Raw genomic sequence first — 18,938 nt, 5'->3', positions numbered from 1 at the left:
AAGGAAGAACAATGAATAGTTGTGAAAATTAAAATGTGCAAAATATAACAACACTGTTTTTATATAATAAACTAAAGCACACACCAAGAAGAAGAATCTGCATAACATTTTCAATGGGCAGAAGATGGATTCTGTTTATTAATTAATTGGATTTATTATTTCTTTTCCCTAGATCTGTTTCTGATGTATCCGTGCTGCGTGTGTCAACAGTTGAACTATGTTTTGTTTCTAGGTAGTAATGAACTAGAAAAGATACTTGATCACATTATTCAAAGAGTAAAATATCAATAGAACTTAGTGCTCAACAGGGTGACACCAGACTGTGGATCTTCCCCATTGTCCCCAGTCCTCTTCCTTCCTGGTCCTCAACATTCTCCATTTTGTTACAGACATCTTAACATATCATCCCCTTCTGCTCCCTGCCAGGTTTCCTCCTGACAGCTTCCCCTCCTACAGCATTTCATAGCCTGCAACTCATCCACAAGCATAGATGCTGATGGACTCCTACTGGACACACAGGAAGATAGAGGAGATCTGCCCAATTCCTTCAAGAAATACTGAAGAGAAAACATTTTTTTAAAGAAAATTGTTCTATTATTTGTGTGTTTGTGGCTATGGGAGGGGCACCCAAGCCCCATCATGAGACATGGAAGTCAGAGGACAACCTGCAGGGGGTGATTCTCTCCTCCTACCATGTGGGGGTGAGGAACTGAATTCAGGTCATCAGGCTTGGCCACAGGTGCCTTTATCCTCTGAGCCATCTTGGCCTTATTTATTTTTTATGTGCAGAGGACATATCGCTGAATTAAAACCAAAATTATCCTATTTTGAAAATACATTGTCAGGGCTACTCAGAGAAAGCCTGTCTCAAAGAAAGAAAGAAAGAAAGAAAGAAAGAAAGAAAGAAAGAAAGAAAGAAAGAAAACATTGTAAGGATGAGAAACACACAATAATACTGGTTTTGCTATTGTCCTTCTTTTAAGTGATAAGAACAACAGAAAATAAAGGAGTAGTAAGTGGTCTGAAGGCAGTAAGAGGAGACTAATATTAGCTATAAGGTGGTGGTCAGAAAAAGCTATTCTGAGATGATATTTAAGTTAGTTCCTGAACAAACAACCTAGCTCAGAATCACAGCAATGGAAAGGCCTTTTCCTATGAGATAATCTAGATTCGAGGGAATCCCGCTATTTGCTTATGTTTTAATTCCATTTAAACATCATTTACTCTCCACAATAAGGTAAAAATGATTCTACTCTGACTTTGTAAAAGAATTTTATCATTTCCAGTTTTTAACTTGTTTTTCATGATAAAGTCTTAATTGATGAAAACATATATATTGTATAATTAATATCTGTGTGTATTATCATTTATAGCATCATGTACTGATATGTGTTTATTGTGGAATGACTAACATAATTAACATGCACTACCTAACAGACTTAAAATCTGTACTCTTGAAGTATTCCTGTTTTCATGGAGATGTTGTATTCATTAGCCAACGCCTTTGCAGTCACCAACCAGCCCAGCATCAGATAACTACCATCCACACCTGAGCTGAACTTGAGCTGAACTTGTCCTGAACTAAACGGTTATATTCTAAAGCGTTAGATTACAAGTGTTTGACTTTCTGAGCCTCCCTTATTTCACTTACTAAAATGTCTCCCAGGTTCACCCACAATAATACAAATAATAGGACTTGCTTCTTTTAAAGACTGTATTGTCATGAACTACAGTATTCATCATGTATATACATATGTTCTCTTTACCCACTCATTCTCTGACCAGACTCTCCTGGCCATTGTGACTAATACAGCAATAAACATTGAGAGCACAGCTGTGTCTTCGTTCATTTCCTTTGGAGGAGTACCAAATAGCAGGGCTGCTGGGCTGTAAAGAACAGGAAGAAACTGAGTACCAGGGAGGCCAGATTTGTTATTCAAGATATTGTCTATTCAAGAGGTAGAGAGCAAGTTGGGCTCCTATGCACAGCCAAAAAAGCCCTCTTTCTGCCTATTTGATGATGTCTCACTTGATTCAGGTTGAATGACACTTCCCAAAGCAACTTCAAAGCCTGCCGAATGATTCGTGGTTCTGCAATAAGCCTAGCTGCCAAGTCTGGATTTCCTATTCCCTGGCTCTCCAGATCTAGTACTGCTTCTAACAAATTTGAAATATGTATTGCCAGCATAGCAGGAAATCTGTTTCAGGGACAACATCACGCATCCTCAAAACCACACCTTAACCTAGCCCAGTACAGACCTCATCTCTGAGGCATCTTCAAATCCTCCCAATTGTAGAATTATGGTAACAACATACTACATTTCTTTCTCACATTCATACTACAAACAAGTGACAAGGTTTCCTTTCTGATACATGGTCTCCTTTTTTGCACGGTGACAAACTTTTCTGCTGGTTGACCTCTATGTTATTAATTAAATTGTTTTCAGCATGGTTTTGTTTTCTCATGGGAATCATGATTCTACGTGTTCCTAAGAATTATTCTTAAATAATAAGCTTTGGGAAACTTTATTTCTGCTGCATCTGCAGCTGGGTTATTTATCTTCCAGTATAAAACCCATCTGAGCTCACAAAACTCACTGCACATCTTTTGAATCTAAGGAAGTAGGGAAGGTTTTCTTTAAAAAAACAAAACAAAACAAACAACTCTAGATCTTTTCGGGTTATCTAGGATATTAAGTAGTATCTTCAAAGTTACAGACATTACTCAGATAATCAAATTAAAAGACTAGTCGATAATATAAAAATGATTAACAATCTGCAATTAGTTGACTTAAAATGTATCAAGTTAAGTGAGTTCCAGGACATCCAGGGCTATACAAAGAAACCCTGTCTCAAAAAACAAAACAAAAAACAAAAAATCTATCAAGTTAGAAATTTAAATGTAATGCAACAGTAGAAATAATTTATGCTTATTTAAGCATTCATATGCTTTTTATTAAGTTTTTTAAAACATCTAATTGTTCTTGAAGGAAAAGAAAAATCTGTTTCCTGAGAATCAGATGAAGGAGATAAATCAAGAGATGACTAGTTCCCTACAGTCACTTTTCCCTCACACTCGGTCCATCCAACTGCATGTATTCTGCTGCGTTAGAGATTCCTCTGTCGGCCCCTTCTTGGCTATTTCCAGAACCAGTATCTTACAGGTCCTTTCGCTTACCCTTAGAAGTACTACAGCAATCTCCTAAACCAGACATTTTGCCTCCAAAGGTCCATCTTCCTTCCTAATCTGGCTTCTACACTGCAGCCAAGTGATCTAAGCCTAGTCTGTTTTTCTGCTGAAAATATTTTTACTTCTATAGCTACAAGGATGGGGTCTAAGCTCTACACTTAGTATGTAAAATTATTTTAAATTATTTTTTACCTATGTAGATCTCTGTTATCTCTTGGCATTCTACCACAAGTTCCCTACAAGTCAGGGGAGAAACAAACAAACAAACACACACACACACACACACACACACACACACACACACACACACCACAAAGCCGAATGACATGGAATTGCTCCCACACTTTCTAATGGCTAATCTACTCCATGCACTATGGAGACTCTAAGCTCTTCCTGAGAAGAGATATTGACTTAAATTCTGAGGATCTAACAGAAAGTAACTATTCAGAGTATACTGGCTGATTAATTGAAGGAATAAAAATATAAATGTCTATCTAGTCTTAGGTTATATTAGCAGGGTCAGACATGTGTTCTATATCATGGAGTGAAACTGAATTAAAAAAATTTTAAGTGGTTGGTCACTCCCATAATATATGGTGCACCATCATACCTTACTGGCAGGTCACTGTTGTAGAATAAAGGGTAATAGTGAGGATTACTTTCCTCCTCCTGTGGCATCCAAAACACCTTCTAGTACCATGAATATTCAGTAGGTGAAAATTATAGTTAGGTACCAACCAGCTCAAGTTCTCCATGTTTGATGATATAAATAAGTGGACTTTTCAGCAAGAGTGCCTTATAGTCAGGTCATAAAGGGGAAACAATAGCTGTGGCAATAGCCTGTGATGTCTGGGAGGGTTTACAGAATTCCTTTGGCCAAAGACCCAACAATAGGTAGCCCATTCTTGGCACTGAAAGTTTTACTTGATAGCATAAAATGTCTTTTTGAAGAATTGTCTCCCCTGCTTATATTGTGATTCCATTTACATTTCTTTCCGATATGCATATATTTTAGAAAGCTTTTTCAGTAGTAAGTTTCCATATGGCTTTTCAAAAGTCGTCAGAATTACCTGTCCCTTCCCAAATTCCCTCCTTTACCATGCTCTCCCATCCTCCTGCTCAATTCATCCTACTCTATTCCCTTCTCTCTCTGTAACACAATGTCCTATCTCCCTGACCCTAGATCCCTTACTAGTTATTTAACCTCTGTGATCATTTAGATAAACACACAAATCTACAGATTAAAAGCTGACATCCACATATTATCCTACTAAAGGTATTTAGCAATAAAGTCACACTTAATGGCACATTTCTATAGCTAAAGATCAGTGCATCGCTTAACCCTCAGCAGAGACACTTTGTGCAGTAGACGGAAATTAAGAGAGACCCACAACTGGACAACGTGCAGAGAGTGCAGGACTTCAAAGCACTCAATCCTAAATGGGATGTTGTCATCAACTACCTGCCCACGGTGCAGAGATCTATTCAGAAGAGGAGGCAGAAAGACTCTTTAAGAGCCAGGGGTATGGATGACTCCAGGGAAACAGTGTTTCTCAAACACAACAGGGCTGTGTTTTACATACACATATTTTAATATACATACACATATTTAATAGACATAAATATTTTAATATACATATAAGTTTTTAATATCATATAAACTCACAGACTATGACAGCATACCCACAGCTAGCACAAGTTCACACCAGACAAGATCTCAGCACTGAGAAGGAAAAGTAGACACAACCAAGAAGCTATTGCAATTAATACAGCTGGCAAATGGAAATTAGTTCTCTCCAATGGAGAGCCACTCAGTGTATCAACCATACTCAAAGGCAGGTACCATGCTCAAGAGTTGTTGGCCAACACAAAATAGACTTCATTATTTGTGAGCTCTCATTTGGGTATTTTTATGGAGTTTTATTGCATCTTTTTATGTGTTATACAAAATAACTTTCCTTCGTAATTATCCATGTTACTTGTTCATATCCACCCATTTCTATGTTCTGTGTGTGTGTGTGTGTGTGTGTAAAACCCTGAAACTCAGAGATCTGCCTGCCTCTCCCTCCTGTGTGATGGGACTAAAGGCCATATGCCTTGACTCAATTTTTGTTCCTTTTTAAAATCATGATTTAAATCTTTCTTTTAATAGAAGAAATAATTTAATGATTCTATAATACTTTCAAATTCATTATCCGAAAAAGCAATACAACATTTTAAAGTGTAAAAATAATCTATAGTTAGTTAAAGAAAATGATATAATTTAAAACTATACAAATATGTTATATATAATGTTCTAAACAGCATACATCTATCTAATGAAACTACAATTCATTACAACATTATGCTGTGACCCGGAGAAAATGTTTACATCCACAAACAAGCCTCCAAGGACATCAGCTCTTGGGAGAGAAGAATCAAAGGGCTTCTGTTGTAAGCACTCCATCATACTCACCTCACAAGTGCAGGTGACCCTTCGAGGGTGAGGGGCTTCCTGCTGCAGCTGGTATACTACAAGAAGGGAGACATGAAAGGGTCACTTTCCCTTCACAGAATTTAGAAACATATTACGAGAAACTGCTTACTTTTTTACTCATAAGAAAACTGTTGCAGTCCTATTTCCTGCTAAATAAAAATTTGTGATGAACAAAGCAAAGACTGTCAACCAAAGTAAAGTTACCCAATTTTAGGAGAACAAAAGCAGAAATGTCATAATTCACACAAATATCTTCTAGAACGGTGTTTCTCAACTTGTTGGTCATAACCCATTTGGTGATTAAACAACCTTTTCACCAGGATTGCCTAAAACCATCAGGAAACAGAGATATTTACATTACTACTCCTAACAGTAGCAAAATGACAGTTATGAAATAGGAACAAAAATAATTTTATGGTTGGGGTCACCACAACATGAGGCACTGTATTAAAGGCCGCACCATTAGAAAGGTTGGCAACCACTGTTCTAGAACAAATTGGGGCTGTAATTTTTTATACTCCTCTCTAGAATCCATTCTTTGTTTTTCCTAATATAAGCATTTCTTAAAGTCCATTATTATCAAACATGGAACTGAAATCAGGAGTTATAAGGCAGAGTTAGCATACACTGTTTTTCTCCCTTATTTATACTGCAAATATCTATTTTCAAATATAATCTCCCTTAAAAACAAAACTTCAGAGACTGAGTTACTAGAACTTACTCTGTTTGGGCAAACTCAGGAAAAAAGAGAATTCAATACTGAAACACCTTACCAAAGGAAGATAATGTTTATGGTATCTAAAAATTGATCAACAATATTTGAACTGATAACATGACTTTTTCCAGCCTTACATCAGGTTTTAAATTTAAAATGAGGATAAATAAGATTAGTATTTATCATAAGCAGCATGTAAAACATTTGTCCTTCAGATTGTTTTTTTCTAATTCTAAATGTCCAGTCATAGGTAAATGAACTTAAATTGAAAATGGAGTTAAATACTTACATAGTTTGTCAACATCATCAAACTACCCAGAAATCTGACACTGCAGACAATGCATTTGAATGAGGTACCATTTTATAGGACTCATCTCTGGCCATTGTAATTCACATATGTCATGGGAACATATATGAATATAAATAATTAGACAATATATGCACATATATAATTAGAATACATATAGGACACATCAGTTCTACTACTACATATACTAGTAACATTTACAATAATCCTTGGTTGACAGTAAATGTATCATAAAGAATATTATGTTTATAAGGGTTATTAATATGTGCAATTCCCTCTAGTCAGTAATATCACTGTGAGGTCATCACTAGGACACAGTACTTGAATAATGCTATGATGCACAGGGAACTGAGTATAAGCACTAAGGTATGATGAGAACAGGCAGGAAATAGCGTTCCCCAGGGAAGAGCCCACCAAATGGCTATCAATCCCAAGTGGTCAGCCCTGAAACATCCACACAAGTGACATGATACAAACTCAGTAGGGCTCATTTATATACTTAGTAATACAAATGTATAAATGTTACATACATATGTGTTATGTAACAACTATTAGTGAAAAAAATGGGTTATGAATTTGAAAGGAAGCAAGGAGGGTATACAAGAGGATTTGGGGAGTAAAGGGAAAGGAGAATGATGTAATTATTCTAAAAATAAAAGAAACAAAAATATTTAAAAAAACAACTGAGAATCTATAATTTTACTCATTAATATTAAAAACAAATGTCTGAAGTTCTGATTCAAATGTTTTCCTTGGATTTTTTTCCTCATGACTACAAATATTCCTGAGCTGGTATATTTAAAAAGTTCTAAATATCTTATTTCACTGAGTTAGTTCATCAAAAGTATTTCTGTGAATCTAGATTAAAGAGATGATATGACATAATAATCTGAGAATTAATTCTGAGATGCAGAAGGGAGAAAGAGCACTGACATCAAGCCTGGGCCTGACTGAGATATGTGCATCACTCAGACAGTAAGGATGTGTGCATCACTCAGAAAGCCTTGCTCCCTTCCCTAAGGAGCCAAACGCAACGTGAGACCGTCCTCCACCATGCTCCTTCCTGGAAAACATAGCGAGAAGGTATGCACTTTACATGTCTGCGTTTGTCTGTAATTCCTAAAAGATGTGCTGTCTTCTTTGTCAACAAAATGCTCTAGAAAATACTGTCACCTATAAAACTCCAATTATGACAGGCCATTGTCAAAAAGATTTAAAAACAAATTATCATTAGAACCTAAGTAAATGTGACTCCAAGAGTAGAGTTTGTGGTTATAATTAGTAGGCTTCTGCCTATCCAGTAGCAAACAGAAAAGTGAGCCAGTAAGAATGAAGGGTAACAACAGCACACAGCAGAGCCCACCAAGCTTTTATCCTATGCTTTTCCTAACATTAAATCATATTGTAATTTTCATTTTCTTTTAGTACTTCTTTTTTTTTTTAAGAAAATGAGTTTCTCTTTATTTTCTTTTTTTTTAAATTAGGTATTTTCTTCATTTACATTTCCAGTGCTATCCCAAAAGTCTCCCATACCCTTCCCCCCACCCCCCTCCCCCCCACTCCCACTTCTTGTCCCTGGTGTTCCCCTGTACTGGGGCATATAAAGTTTGCACAACCAATGGGCCTCTCTTCCTACTGATGGTCGACTAGGCAATCTTCTGATACATATGCAGCTAGAGACATGAGCTCTGGGGGTACTGGTTAGTTCATACTGTTGTTCCACCTATAGGGTTGCAGACCCCTTTAGCTCCTTGGGTACTTTCTCCAGCTCCTCCATTGGGGGCCCTGTGATCCATCCAATAGCTGACTGTGAACATCCATTTCTGTGTTTGCTAGGCCCCGGCATCGTCTCACAAGAGACAGCTATCTTTTAGTACTTCTAACTGCCCAAAAAGGCATGGTTCTATTACTTTAAGAGAAGTTTTTCGATAAAATACCCTCTAAGTAATATGCAAAGTGTATATATATATACATATATACATATATGTATATATATGTGTGTGTGTGTATATATATATATATATATATATAATATATGTATATGTGTGTGTGTGTATGTGTATTTAGACATTTATAGCAAAAACAGCAAATTTAGACTCAGTACATCTGTGAAAAGTTTTATTTAATAATCACAGGCAATAGCCAGATGTGGTGACACAAGTCTATAAACTCAAAATCTGTAAGACTGAGGCAGAAGCATTACCATGAGTTCAAGTTCTAGTCTGAGCTACATGATATCAAGTCAGCCACACCTACATAGCAAGGCCATATGCTAGCTTTCTTCCAAAATAAATAAATATTTTAAAATCACACACAATAAAAAGGTCTAACTGATTCTGGCATTTCTCCCTTAATATAGAACTTCTTTGAATTAAAAGCTAGCTAAATTTAAATTGGCAGGCATTAACTACTTGTGGAAAGTTATTAGCTAAATTCAAGATGACAGGAAACACAATTATAGAAAGTAATATATTCTCAGTCCTGCTAGAAGTGTCAATGCTTATATGGTTATCCATGATATTCTCAGACCCTAGCAACAATAACCATCAAATTCTGAGATCACAAATTAGTATGTGGTTTGTTTGCTTTAAATTTTGAATTTGTTTCAATGACAACATCGAAAGGAAATTCTTGTTTCTCTCTTAAAAACAAAAACCCAAAAAATTAAACCTCAGCTGTGACACCATTAGATCCACAGTGGCCATGACAACAACAAACAGCTGTTCTGGGCTGCTCTCTACAAACCGTACATCCACTGCACGTCCACTCCTTCCACTACTTTCTCAGTCCCTACACCACACTCGCCAGTTATTACATGTAGGACTTTTGGTTTATATTTGTTTAAGAAGGGTATTAAAGACAATTCTGTTTCCCTATTAGTTTATATTTTTAAGATTTTTATGTTCCTGCACTTTTATAAGCTACTGAACCTAAACACATAGAGTAAAGTAACTGTCTCAAAGACTCACAGTTAAGAGCCAGTGGGATGGCTCAGGGGAGGCCGAGCCCAGCAGCCTGAGAACCCACACCAGAGGAAAGAACCAACTCCCACAAACTGTCCTCTGACCTCTCTATGGATGCCATGACACACATATGTGTGCACACACAGTCACACATGCATACATGCACACACACCAAGGTAAGTGAATGAAATGTAACTTAAAATATTTCTAAAGAATTACAGTAAAAGATTAGTTTCTGACAGAATCACACTGTGAAAGGAGTATATTCTACAGTCCCCACCAAAATCCTTCATACACAGAAACAGTTGACATTAAATCACCCACTTAAGTTTAATATATGTAATACAGAAAAATAAAGTACAAATCTTGACTAAATGTTTTAGAAGTTTTTTAGTAACTAGATTTAAGCTATAAAGAAAGATTCTAAATGCACTGTTAATTAAAAACTGACAACAGAATTGTCACACAAACCCCTCCCCTTTATATATGAGGAAGCAATTTTAAGATCATTCTTCCTTTACCTCCTTTTACTGATTTCCTGCTAACATAGACTCCCTCACTTATCACTTAGATATTCCTTCTGTCACACAGTCACGGTGAGAATAATTAAACTGCTCGAAGCCTTAGTCTCTCCATGCATTAGCCTTATCAGCTGTCCCAACAAGTTCTCAAGTTCCACGGCATGGAATTCTGAACACTGAGACAGATGAGCTGCACTACAGACATTAAGCCACACAGAGCTCCGTAGAAACACATTTTACCGTAAGTATTCCTTTTATGGTAATCCCAAACTTTGCTGTGAATAATTACATTACTTACAAAAACACTATAATCCACATAGTTAAATTTATATATATACTTACAGTAAGATTTCCAAACAGGAGGTCTATATTCATCTGTATCTGAAAGAATAAATTATCAAATTAGTGTTACTGAATAGTTATATTTAAATAAGATGCTTCACCCACTAAATCACTCAGTACATAAACTGTGCTCTATCCTTGTGCTAGGCTCTAAAGATGCATTCAAAGATTGTTTTTAGCCTGATCCTTATTTTCTTAAAAATACTTTTAAAAAGATATTCCAAAACATTATGGTATCTATTCAGTTACACAGCATAAAAAAAAAAAATCACAGTAAATTTTTACTTTCCATAATCATTTCTTATAGCTATCAAGTAATAGTCAGTAAAGCTCCTGTTGATTTAGGCTTAATGCTCATTTCACCAAAAAAATTCCTCAAATCATTGGAATTTTTCCTCTCTAGTCCAATTTACTACATAACGTTAACCTTCACAGATATTCCTTTGTTTTTCCCCATTGCTTTTTCGGAATTCTTGTACAACTAGTTAATTACCAACAAGAAGAGAGGAGAGTACAACGAGCAGATCCTAGTCCTCAAACGTCCCGGACAATCAAAACCAGGAAATGAGAAATGCTCCCATGGAAGAGAATGTCCCCAGGGGCCAACAAAGAACAGGATGTGAACATCTGCTCTTCAAGTCCATTTCCTTCACTCCCTTGAGTTTAAGGAGGCAGTGAAGGAGATGGAAATCAGGCACATGAAGGGAATGGGATAAAGTAACAAGAGATAGGCAAACGACCAAGTGTGCTCTAAAATCTCACAGACCAGGGAGAGCTAAGGAGTCATTTGCCAGCCAAAGCCTCTGCAAGCCTATGGAGCCACAGAGTATCTCTAACATGGAAAGATGCGGCCGTTTACCTCACCTGGCTCTGCTAGTATCTAAAAAGAACCCATTAGGAAAGCTTGTCCCCAACAAAGCAAGAAAAATCCTGGAAAGTTTATTGAGGTTAAACCTGGCGCTGAAGTAAAATGATCATAGAATTAAACATTCCTTCCTCAATTCCAACCTTTAAAATGCAACATCACACTTGGTTTATGTTGTGATGCTATAAACCACACAACACTGTGTCAAAGGGACACAGCAAAACTACCAACACTGGACTTAAGGCATAAAATGGAAAATATTGAATCATATAGAAACTGCTTAGCCACCTAGAGAAGTATTAAAATATGCCTGCCATTGAATTTAGAAGAAATACTGAGCCACAGCTCTTAGGAGAAGCACAGAGATCAGTTTCTGGATGTTTGGACACAACATTTTCATTAAGCAATCAAAGCATAGCTCTGTGTTATATGTTTCTCTTAGGAAGTCCTTAATAGAACTGTTGACTGGTTAACCCTGAATCCAGTCCTCAACATGTGTGCTCTAAGTCGAGTATCTGACACATGTACTTTCACTCTGAGCCATCTCACAGTCTTCTCACATGCAGGACCACCATGTAGCACTGCAGCACCACGATAGGAGACACAGGCATTTTAGCCAGAAACATCACTAACAGAAATGCCACAAAACAGACCACAAAAGAATGCTTTATAAAGAAAGGGAAAGCTGAATGAGGAGGCAAGGACTGTGTAGCCACAGCTGGGCAGAGGCAGGTCAACAAGGCTCAAATGTTCACTGCTCTAATAACACTCACAAATGACCTAGAAAATGTTACGGAATTGTTTCAGGGTTATAAGTAAATATTAGTAAGGAGGAAAATTTATAAATAACATCCTGTGAATTATGAAGACTGACTATAAGTAATAAGCAATTACTTAGGAAACCATCCAGTTTAGGTGAACTTGAAAACTTAATGGGGTTGGAGAGACAACTCAGTGGTTAAAGGCACTAACTGCACTTCTAGAGGTCCTGAGTTCAATTCCACATGGTAGCTAGCAACCAACTATAATGGGATCTGATACCCTATTCTGTAATGCAGGTATAAATGCAAATAGAGCACTTACATAAATAAATAAATATTATTTAAAATGATAATTAAGGCTAGGTGTGCTAGCATATACCTCTAATCCTAGCACTCATGAGTCAGAAGCAGGCAAATCTCCTTAAGAGTTCTAGGCCAGCCTTGGCAGCACAGCTAGCCAAGAATACAGAGTACTACCCTGTCTCAAAATATAAAAATAAAATTTAAAAATGATTAAAAAATTTTGGGCTGAAACAAAATCTTAATGTGATATATATAAACATACATAGTGTATAAACTGATGACATATAGTGGTATAGTTAAGGGAAGGTTTTTACTGCAGACGTGAGAGAGAATAATAGCCAAAGACATCTAGAAGAATTCAGAGCAAAGAAAAAAGTAGATTGAACATGGACAAGGTTTTCTGCAAGAGAAAGAAGACTAGCAGGGAACAGAGAACAGTGGGAAAAGCAGGAGTTAGGGGTGGGGGCTTTATCAAGAAGAGTAAGCCAGCTGTGGGGAGGGGAGCCTGTGAGCTGGGGGGAGTTCAGGGGAGGAGGTGAGAGGGGCTAGGAGGCCAGCATGGACTTTGAGATGTGTAACAGGCACTTGAGACAATGAGGAGACTGGAGGCCAGCATGGGCTCTGATAGGCTCACAGGTAACCTTGTGTCCCGTCTGCCAGAGGTAAGGGAGGTAAGGGAGGTAAGGGAAGTGACTCCTTTTGATATATAGGAACCAGTTTCACAAGTTCCTGAGGAATGATGGCTTTCTTCTAACCACTAGAAATCTTCCTATAGTCCAGGTTGAGATTATTTCTGACTTTGGGGATTTAGGGAACTGGAGTTTCCTATGAACCTGACGATATGAACATACGCTGGGGGGAGTAACTACATTAACTTTGCTTGAATGAGACAAAATCATAATTCATTTGCATTTTTCAATACTAAGAAAATCCCACTTCTATCTATTCATTAACAATACATAAACATTGCTATTTTGTCATTCAATCTTTAGGGATATGATGTGTAGTCACATCAGAGTATAAACTCACTAATGCTCATAGTACATGTCTTAGGGTTGCTATTACTCTGAAGAAACACCACAGCCAAAAGCAACTTCGAGAAGAAAGGGTTTATTTTATTTGGCTTACATATTCTGAATCACAGTCTATTTAGGGAAACCAAGATAGGAGCTCAAACTGGGAAGGAATCAGAAGAAGGAGCTGATGCAGAAGCTATGCAGTAGTGTCGCCTAGTAACTTGCTCCTAGTTGCTTGCTCAGCTACTTTCCTATAGAAACCAGACCCACCAGTCCAGGGTGGCACCACCATCTTGGCTGGGCCTTCTCACATCAATCACTAATTTAAAATGTAACCTGCCTGACTGTCTACAGCCTGATCTTATGGAGGCATATTCTCAACTGAGGTTCCCTCCTTTCAGATGGCACTAGCCCGTGTCAAGTTGACACAACACTGGCCACCACAGTCAACAGCTAAGCCTCCTTGTTGTATTCTGAACTATGAACCATAAAAGTGATCTGCTATGTGCAAGATGCCACATGGGACAGAAAAGAGAGTGGGCACAAAACCAGACTGAGTCCTTTATGTGGCTGCCTCAAAAAGGGAACTCAATAGCCTCGATATGGAGCTAGGAAGGCATGCAGCATGCAAATAAAGGGCTGGATTTATGACCATCACAGCGTAGTTTCCAGTTCTACCAGCCACAGGACTGACATAACACCAACCAGTTCTATACTTCACAAATGACTTCTTGCCAAATTACTGAGGAGGTGTCCCCCACTTCCCATCCTGGCTACAAGCAAGCAAAGTCCTCTCAAGTTCACAGTGCTTACGAGAGCTTACTTAGCCTCTGTCCCCGTGCCTAGGAGCGTTGGGTCCTTCTAACCCTTTTTATAGCCTCCTCAATTTACAGAATTATTGCCAGCATCACTGAGAAATATGACTTTTCCCTTTCGCTCCCAGGAAATAATCTGGGTTTGCCCTGGGATGCTCAGAGAATAGCAATGAAATTGAGGATGCAGCTTTTGGATGATACCAGTTGACCAACCAAAAGGTGACGTTTATGTAGCAAAGTCCCATAAAAGTTTCTGAGTAACTAGATAGGAAGAGCTTCTCTTCTGGCTGGAAGCACTCCCTATAAACTGCCATACAAAAATGAAGGAAGAGTATGTCCTCACTCAGGACAGGAGACAGCAGAAGCTCCACTACAGTATTTGTTCTGCCCCTGCTTCAAGTATTTCCTCTGTCTGAGCTGATCCAATTTGTATCCTTTCCATGGAGCAAATCATGATGGCACCTGTGCAAGTTAATTCAATGGATGCTGGTGGGTCATTCCCGAATTAAGGGACCATGAAAGCCAGTCATCTGGGAGCACTATGCCTACACTGTCCATAGCTTCTCATCCTTATCTCTTCACAACCCCCATCTTCTTCAGTGACCCTCCTCTCAGCTGCCTTAGCTCCCTACAGTTTCTGCTCTCTGGAATTCTTCAGTCAAGCTCCTGCTGCAACAGCTGCTGCTACAGCTGTCAGCACTGCTGCAATCATCCCCCTCCCCTCCTTTTGCTGTTAGCACCTAAGCCTGCCTTACCAACAAGGATCACAAGCAAGCAAGAAAAGACCACTCGGGACTTCTTTCATTGGCCCCCTGTTTGAGTACCAATAAGCAGGTCTGGAGGTTTGATTGAAGCTGATTCAAAATGTAATCTCAATAGAGATAGAAGGCCTAGTGGGATATAAATGGAGGATGGATTTATGCTAGTCACAATAAGCTTCCACTTCCACCACCCTTTCATACCAACCAGCCAGAAGTCCTAAACTACATCAGTCACTGCCTTCTTGCTAAGGGGGAGTCCACACTTTCCATCCTGACTGAGCTCACAATGTTTACCAGTGCCTCAGGGAGAGTTGAGCCCCTCTTACCTGCTATACAACCTCTTCATTTACAGAATTATTGCTAAAGTCAGGGACAGCATTTTGGGGGGACCCTAAATTCTTATAGGAAGAAAAAGATAACACCTCAATCGATTTCTGGCTGGGCAGTGGTGGTGCACACCTTTGATCCCTGCACTTGCAGAAGGATCTCTGTGAGTTCCAGGCCAGCATGGTCTACAGAGCAAGGTCCAGGATAGCCAAGCTTACACAGAAAGACCCTGTCTCAAAAAAAAAATGATTTCTGAAATTCAAAATTAAAAAGTATGTCACACAAAGGCCCTGTATCAAGTCCCAGGAATAAGAGGCATATACTCATGAAGAAAACTGGTCTTTAAGAAGGATTAATTTATGTAATTATATTTTAACTTAAAAAATAAATTTAATTAATAATAAAACATTTTAAGTTAAAAAGAAATATTAATTGAAAATGGTAATTGAGAGCTCCAGCAAAGACTTCCATGCTTATTAGGTGGGACAGACCTGACACAGCCTAAGGCGGATGCTACAAGTATCTCTGGCCTCAGCCTGCCTCCACATTACATTGTTATGGAATTCCGCCATCGTTGCTGTGGCCCTGGTCATGGTCTGACAGCAGCCTATCCTATCAGAGTCATACAGTAGCTATCAACCAACAGGGCATAGTTAGACTTCAATTCTGGCAAATAATAGCAAACAAACAAACAAGGGCAAGATAGTGTATAGGCTCAGTGTCACCAGGCTTGATACACTGCATAACCAAAAGCAAAGGGAGCCCTTCTGGACAGGCACTTGCCCAGCACCCATGAAGCTCTGGATTCCATCCCTAGGTCTGGAGGTGGAAAAAGTGGGGTCACAGACAGACCAAGACTGACTGAACTTGACAAAACCGCCAAACAGCCAGAAATTAAGCTAAATAACTACAATTGGGAAATAGCTTTACTACGTAAGACTCCATCTTTTTGTTAGTCTGTTTCCTAAAATAGTTTAAGCCTTATAAACCAGTGCTTGTCAATCTTACTGGCTTCAGAATCTGGATTCTAAAAAGTTATTAGTATCTGTTGATTTAAGTTGAGTATCCATTATCCAAAATGCTTGGGATATTCAGTGCTTCAGATTTCAGATCCTGTCACACATGGAACACTGACACACACAAATGTCACGGTGTTTCATATATACCTTACACACAAACTAAAGGTAATTTTATATGTTTACAGCATCTGCTTTGACTACAGCCTGTCACAAGAGATCAGGTATGCAAATTTCATGTCTGGCATCCAGTCAGCACTCAAACACGGTTGGATTCTGGATATCAGCCTTTTGAGTTAGGGGACTCCAACTATGAGTAATGGTATTCATCATATAAAAAAATTGAAACAGAAATTCTGATAGTATTTTTCAGTTCGTTTAAAAATAATAAATCCAGACTCCGCAAGGAAAGCCCTGGTCAAGCAAGCCTGACAAGGCCGTGAGTTCAATCCCTGCAGCTCACAGTGGAAGCAGAGAACACAATCCTAGATGTTGTCTTCTAGCTAGAGGTGGTGGCGCACACCTTTAATCCCAGCACTTGGAGGCAGAGGCAGGTGGATTTCTGAGTTCAAAGCCACCCTGGTCTACAGAGCAAATTCTAGGACAGTCAGCTCTACACAAAGAATCCCTGTGTCAAAGGTTGGGGGAAGTTGTCCTCTGCCTGCCACCATGTGCTATGCTAAGATGTGCCCATCATTATACATGATAATGATAGATAATAAGATTATTACATATTTTTATGAAAACATTATTTTCCAAAAAGAACTGATCATTCTTGGAGAATGATTTGCTGATGTTGGAGAATGGAAGTGGAGAGTCCTTGTCTTCAGGGATGTGGCCACTGGTGAGTCCCCATGGTCCAGTGGACACAGTCATACCCATACTCATGCTTAAGGCCCTGAATTCAGTGAGTCACCACACAAAAACAAAAGCTGGGAAACATGGGAGGAAGTCTTGCAGGGAGAAGAGGAGGGATTAATGAGAGTGAAGTCTTGCAGGAAGAGGAGGAGGAATTGAGGAGAGTGAATGGTGGAAAAATACATAGACTATGGAATCAGTGCACTACATACAGGAAAGAAATTGTCAAAGTCTAACTTAAAGAAGAAAAAGCCCAAGAAGAAAACAAATTGGTTTCACACTTAGCAAATCATTTTAGTGTTGATCCTGGTTATCAGACATCTAGACATCCTATCTATGCCAATGGTTTACACTGCAGCATGCAGTGATGCAGCTGCTAGAAGATTCAACTGTATGAGTAAGGCTAGATGTCTTACAATCACTATGCAAAATAGTTTTAACTCTGAGAATTCCGGGCCCCTGGGTTGCACTCTGAAAATGATGATCCTAAATCACCATTTCTTTAATGTATTGAGAGTACAGGGTAAAGTGAGGTAAGAGACCTTCCACCTGATAAGACACATATGAATAAACTAATGGGAACAGAGAGGATTGAAAACCCTGTGTTCCTTTAGCACAGAGCAGTAGCTAATTGAAATAGAGTTATCAAGAACCAATAAGCAGTAGATTCTGATCTCCATGGGTGTCTTAAAAGCTCTGTCATCTTTCTGATTGCATCAGAATATCTGCCCAGACAAAGAGCACAAATGCGTGAGACTCTCGTCATTAGAGCACAACTGGGAACAAGAACCATACAACATATGACTCATGAACAGCTTTAAACATAGCCCTGGCATGGTGCAGGTGACAAGCACGAGGGAAATCAGAGACAGTCTACAGAACAGAAGAAACTTATAAACTATATGCCTGGCAAAGAAGTAACATGCAGAAGCTAAGCATGATGGCTCATGTCTATGATCGAAACACTCTGGGCAGCTAAGGCAAGAGGATTTTGATGTCAGGGCTAGCCTAGACCATATGGTTGGATTCTGTATCCCAAAACAAGGCAAAGTCAACATATTTAGAATATGTAGGGAACTCCAAGAACTCATCAGCATAAATCCACATGACACAATTCTGAAAATAAGTGATAGTCCTAAATAGGTATTTCTCAGAAGACATATAAATGGCCACTATAAAACACTCGACATCATTAACCATGAGGGGATAAAATAAATTATTTTAATTTTTTAAACAAAACTGCACAGATTTAACTATTTGTTAAATCAGGAAAACATGAAAATAATCAGGAAAACATGAAAACTGATCAGGCAAACCAGCCTTTAACAAAGCCCACAGGGGGCTTGGCAAAGGCTCCCACTGTGAGGTTCGGAAGAGCACTCAGCTCTGTGATGCATTCACACACAGTAAGAGCTGCCTTTCTTCTGCAATCTTCTACTTCCTGCTATAAGACTGTATATGTCAAGCTTTTGTTACAGAAAAGAACAAAGATTCTTGAATTTTCCTTGATTGTGACTAGCTCCTACAACTGTGAGCTAAAAGAAGTCACATGGATTCTTAAAACCTAAACGCAAAAACTCTTACAGGACTCAGGGTTACTTAGGGTTTTCGCTGCACACAATCTCCCATGTTGTCTCTTTCTGTACATTCAAATATTTTAGGATACCCATTTCCCCTTAAATAGTAAAATATTTCAAGATAT

The 18,938-nt window shown here is 38.5% G+C and overlaps 1 protein-coding gene across 2 annotated transcripts in view; it reads right to left on the bottom strand.

Moving 5' to 3' along the window:
• Chn1 (chimerin 1) overlaps positions 1-18,938 on the bottom strand; it is a 166,617-nt gene that overhangs the window by 102,438 nt on the left and 45,241 nt on the right. The window contains exons 2-4 of one of the 2 annotated variants that reach the window (XM_029474318.2): positions 10,515-10,553; positions 5,646-5,701; positions 1,767-1,887 (exon numbers count right to left, since the gene is read on the bottom strand). In XM_029474318.2, coding sequence (XP_029330178.1) covers positions 1,767-1,887; positions 5,646-5,701; positions 10,515-10,547 — 210 coding nt within the window. In that variant the 5' untranslated portion in view covers positions 10,548-10,553. The remainder of the gene's footprint in view (positions 1-1,766; positions 1,888-5,645; positions 5,702-10,514; positions 10,554-18,938) is intronic. The other variant, XM_021182689.3, reaches the window with a different exon arrangement.

Source organism: Mus caroli, unplaced genomic scaffold (genome assembly GCF_978045245.1).
Source record: "Mus caroli unplaced genomic scaffold, Mus_caroli_1 scaffold_2, whole genome shotgun sequence".
Taxonomy (NCBI): Eukaryota; Metazoa; Chordata; class Mammalia; order Rodentia; family Muridae; genus Mus; species Mus caroli.
This window is presented reverse-complemented; position numbering and strand designations above follow the sequence as displayed.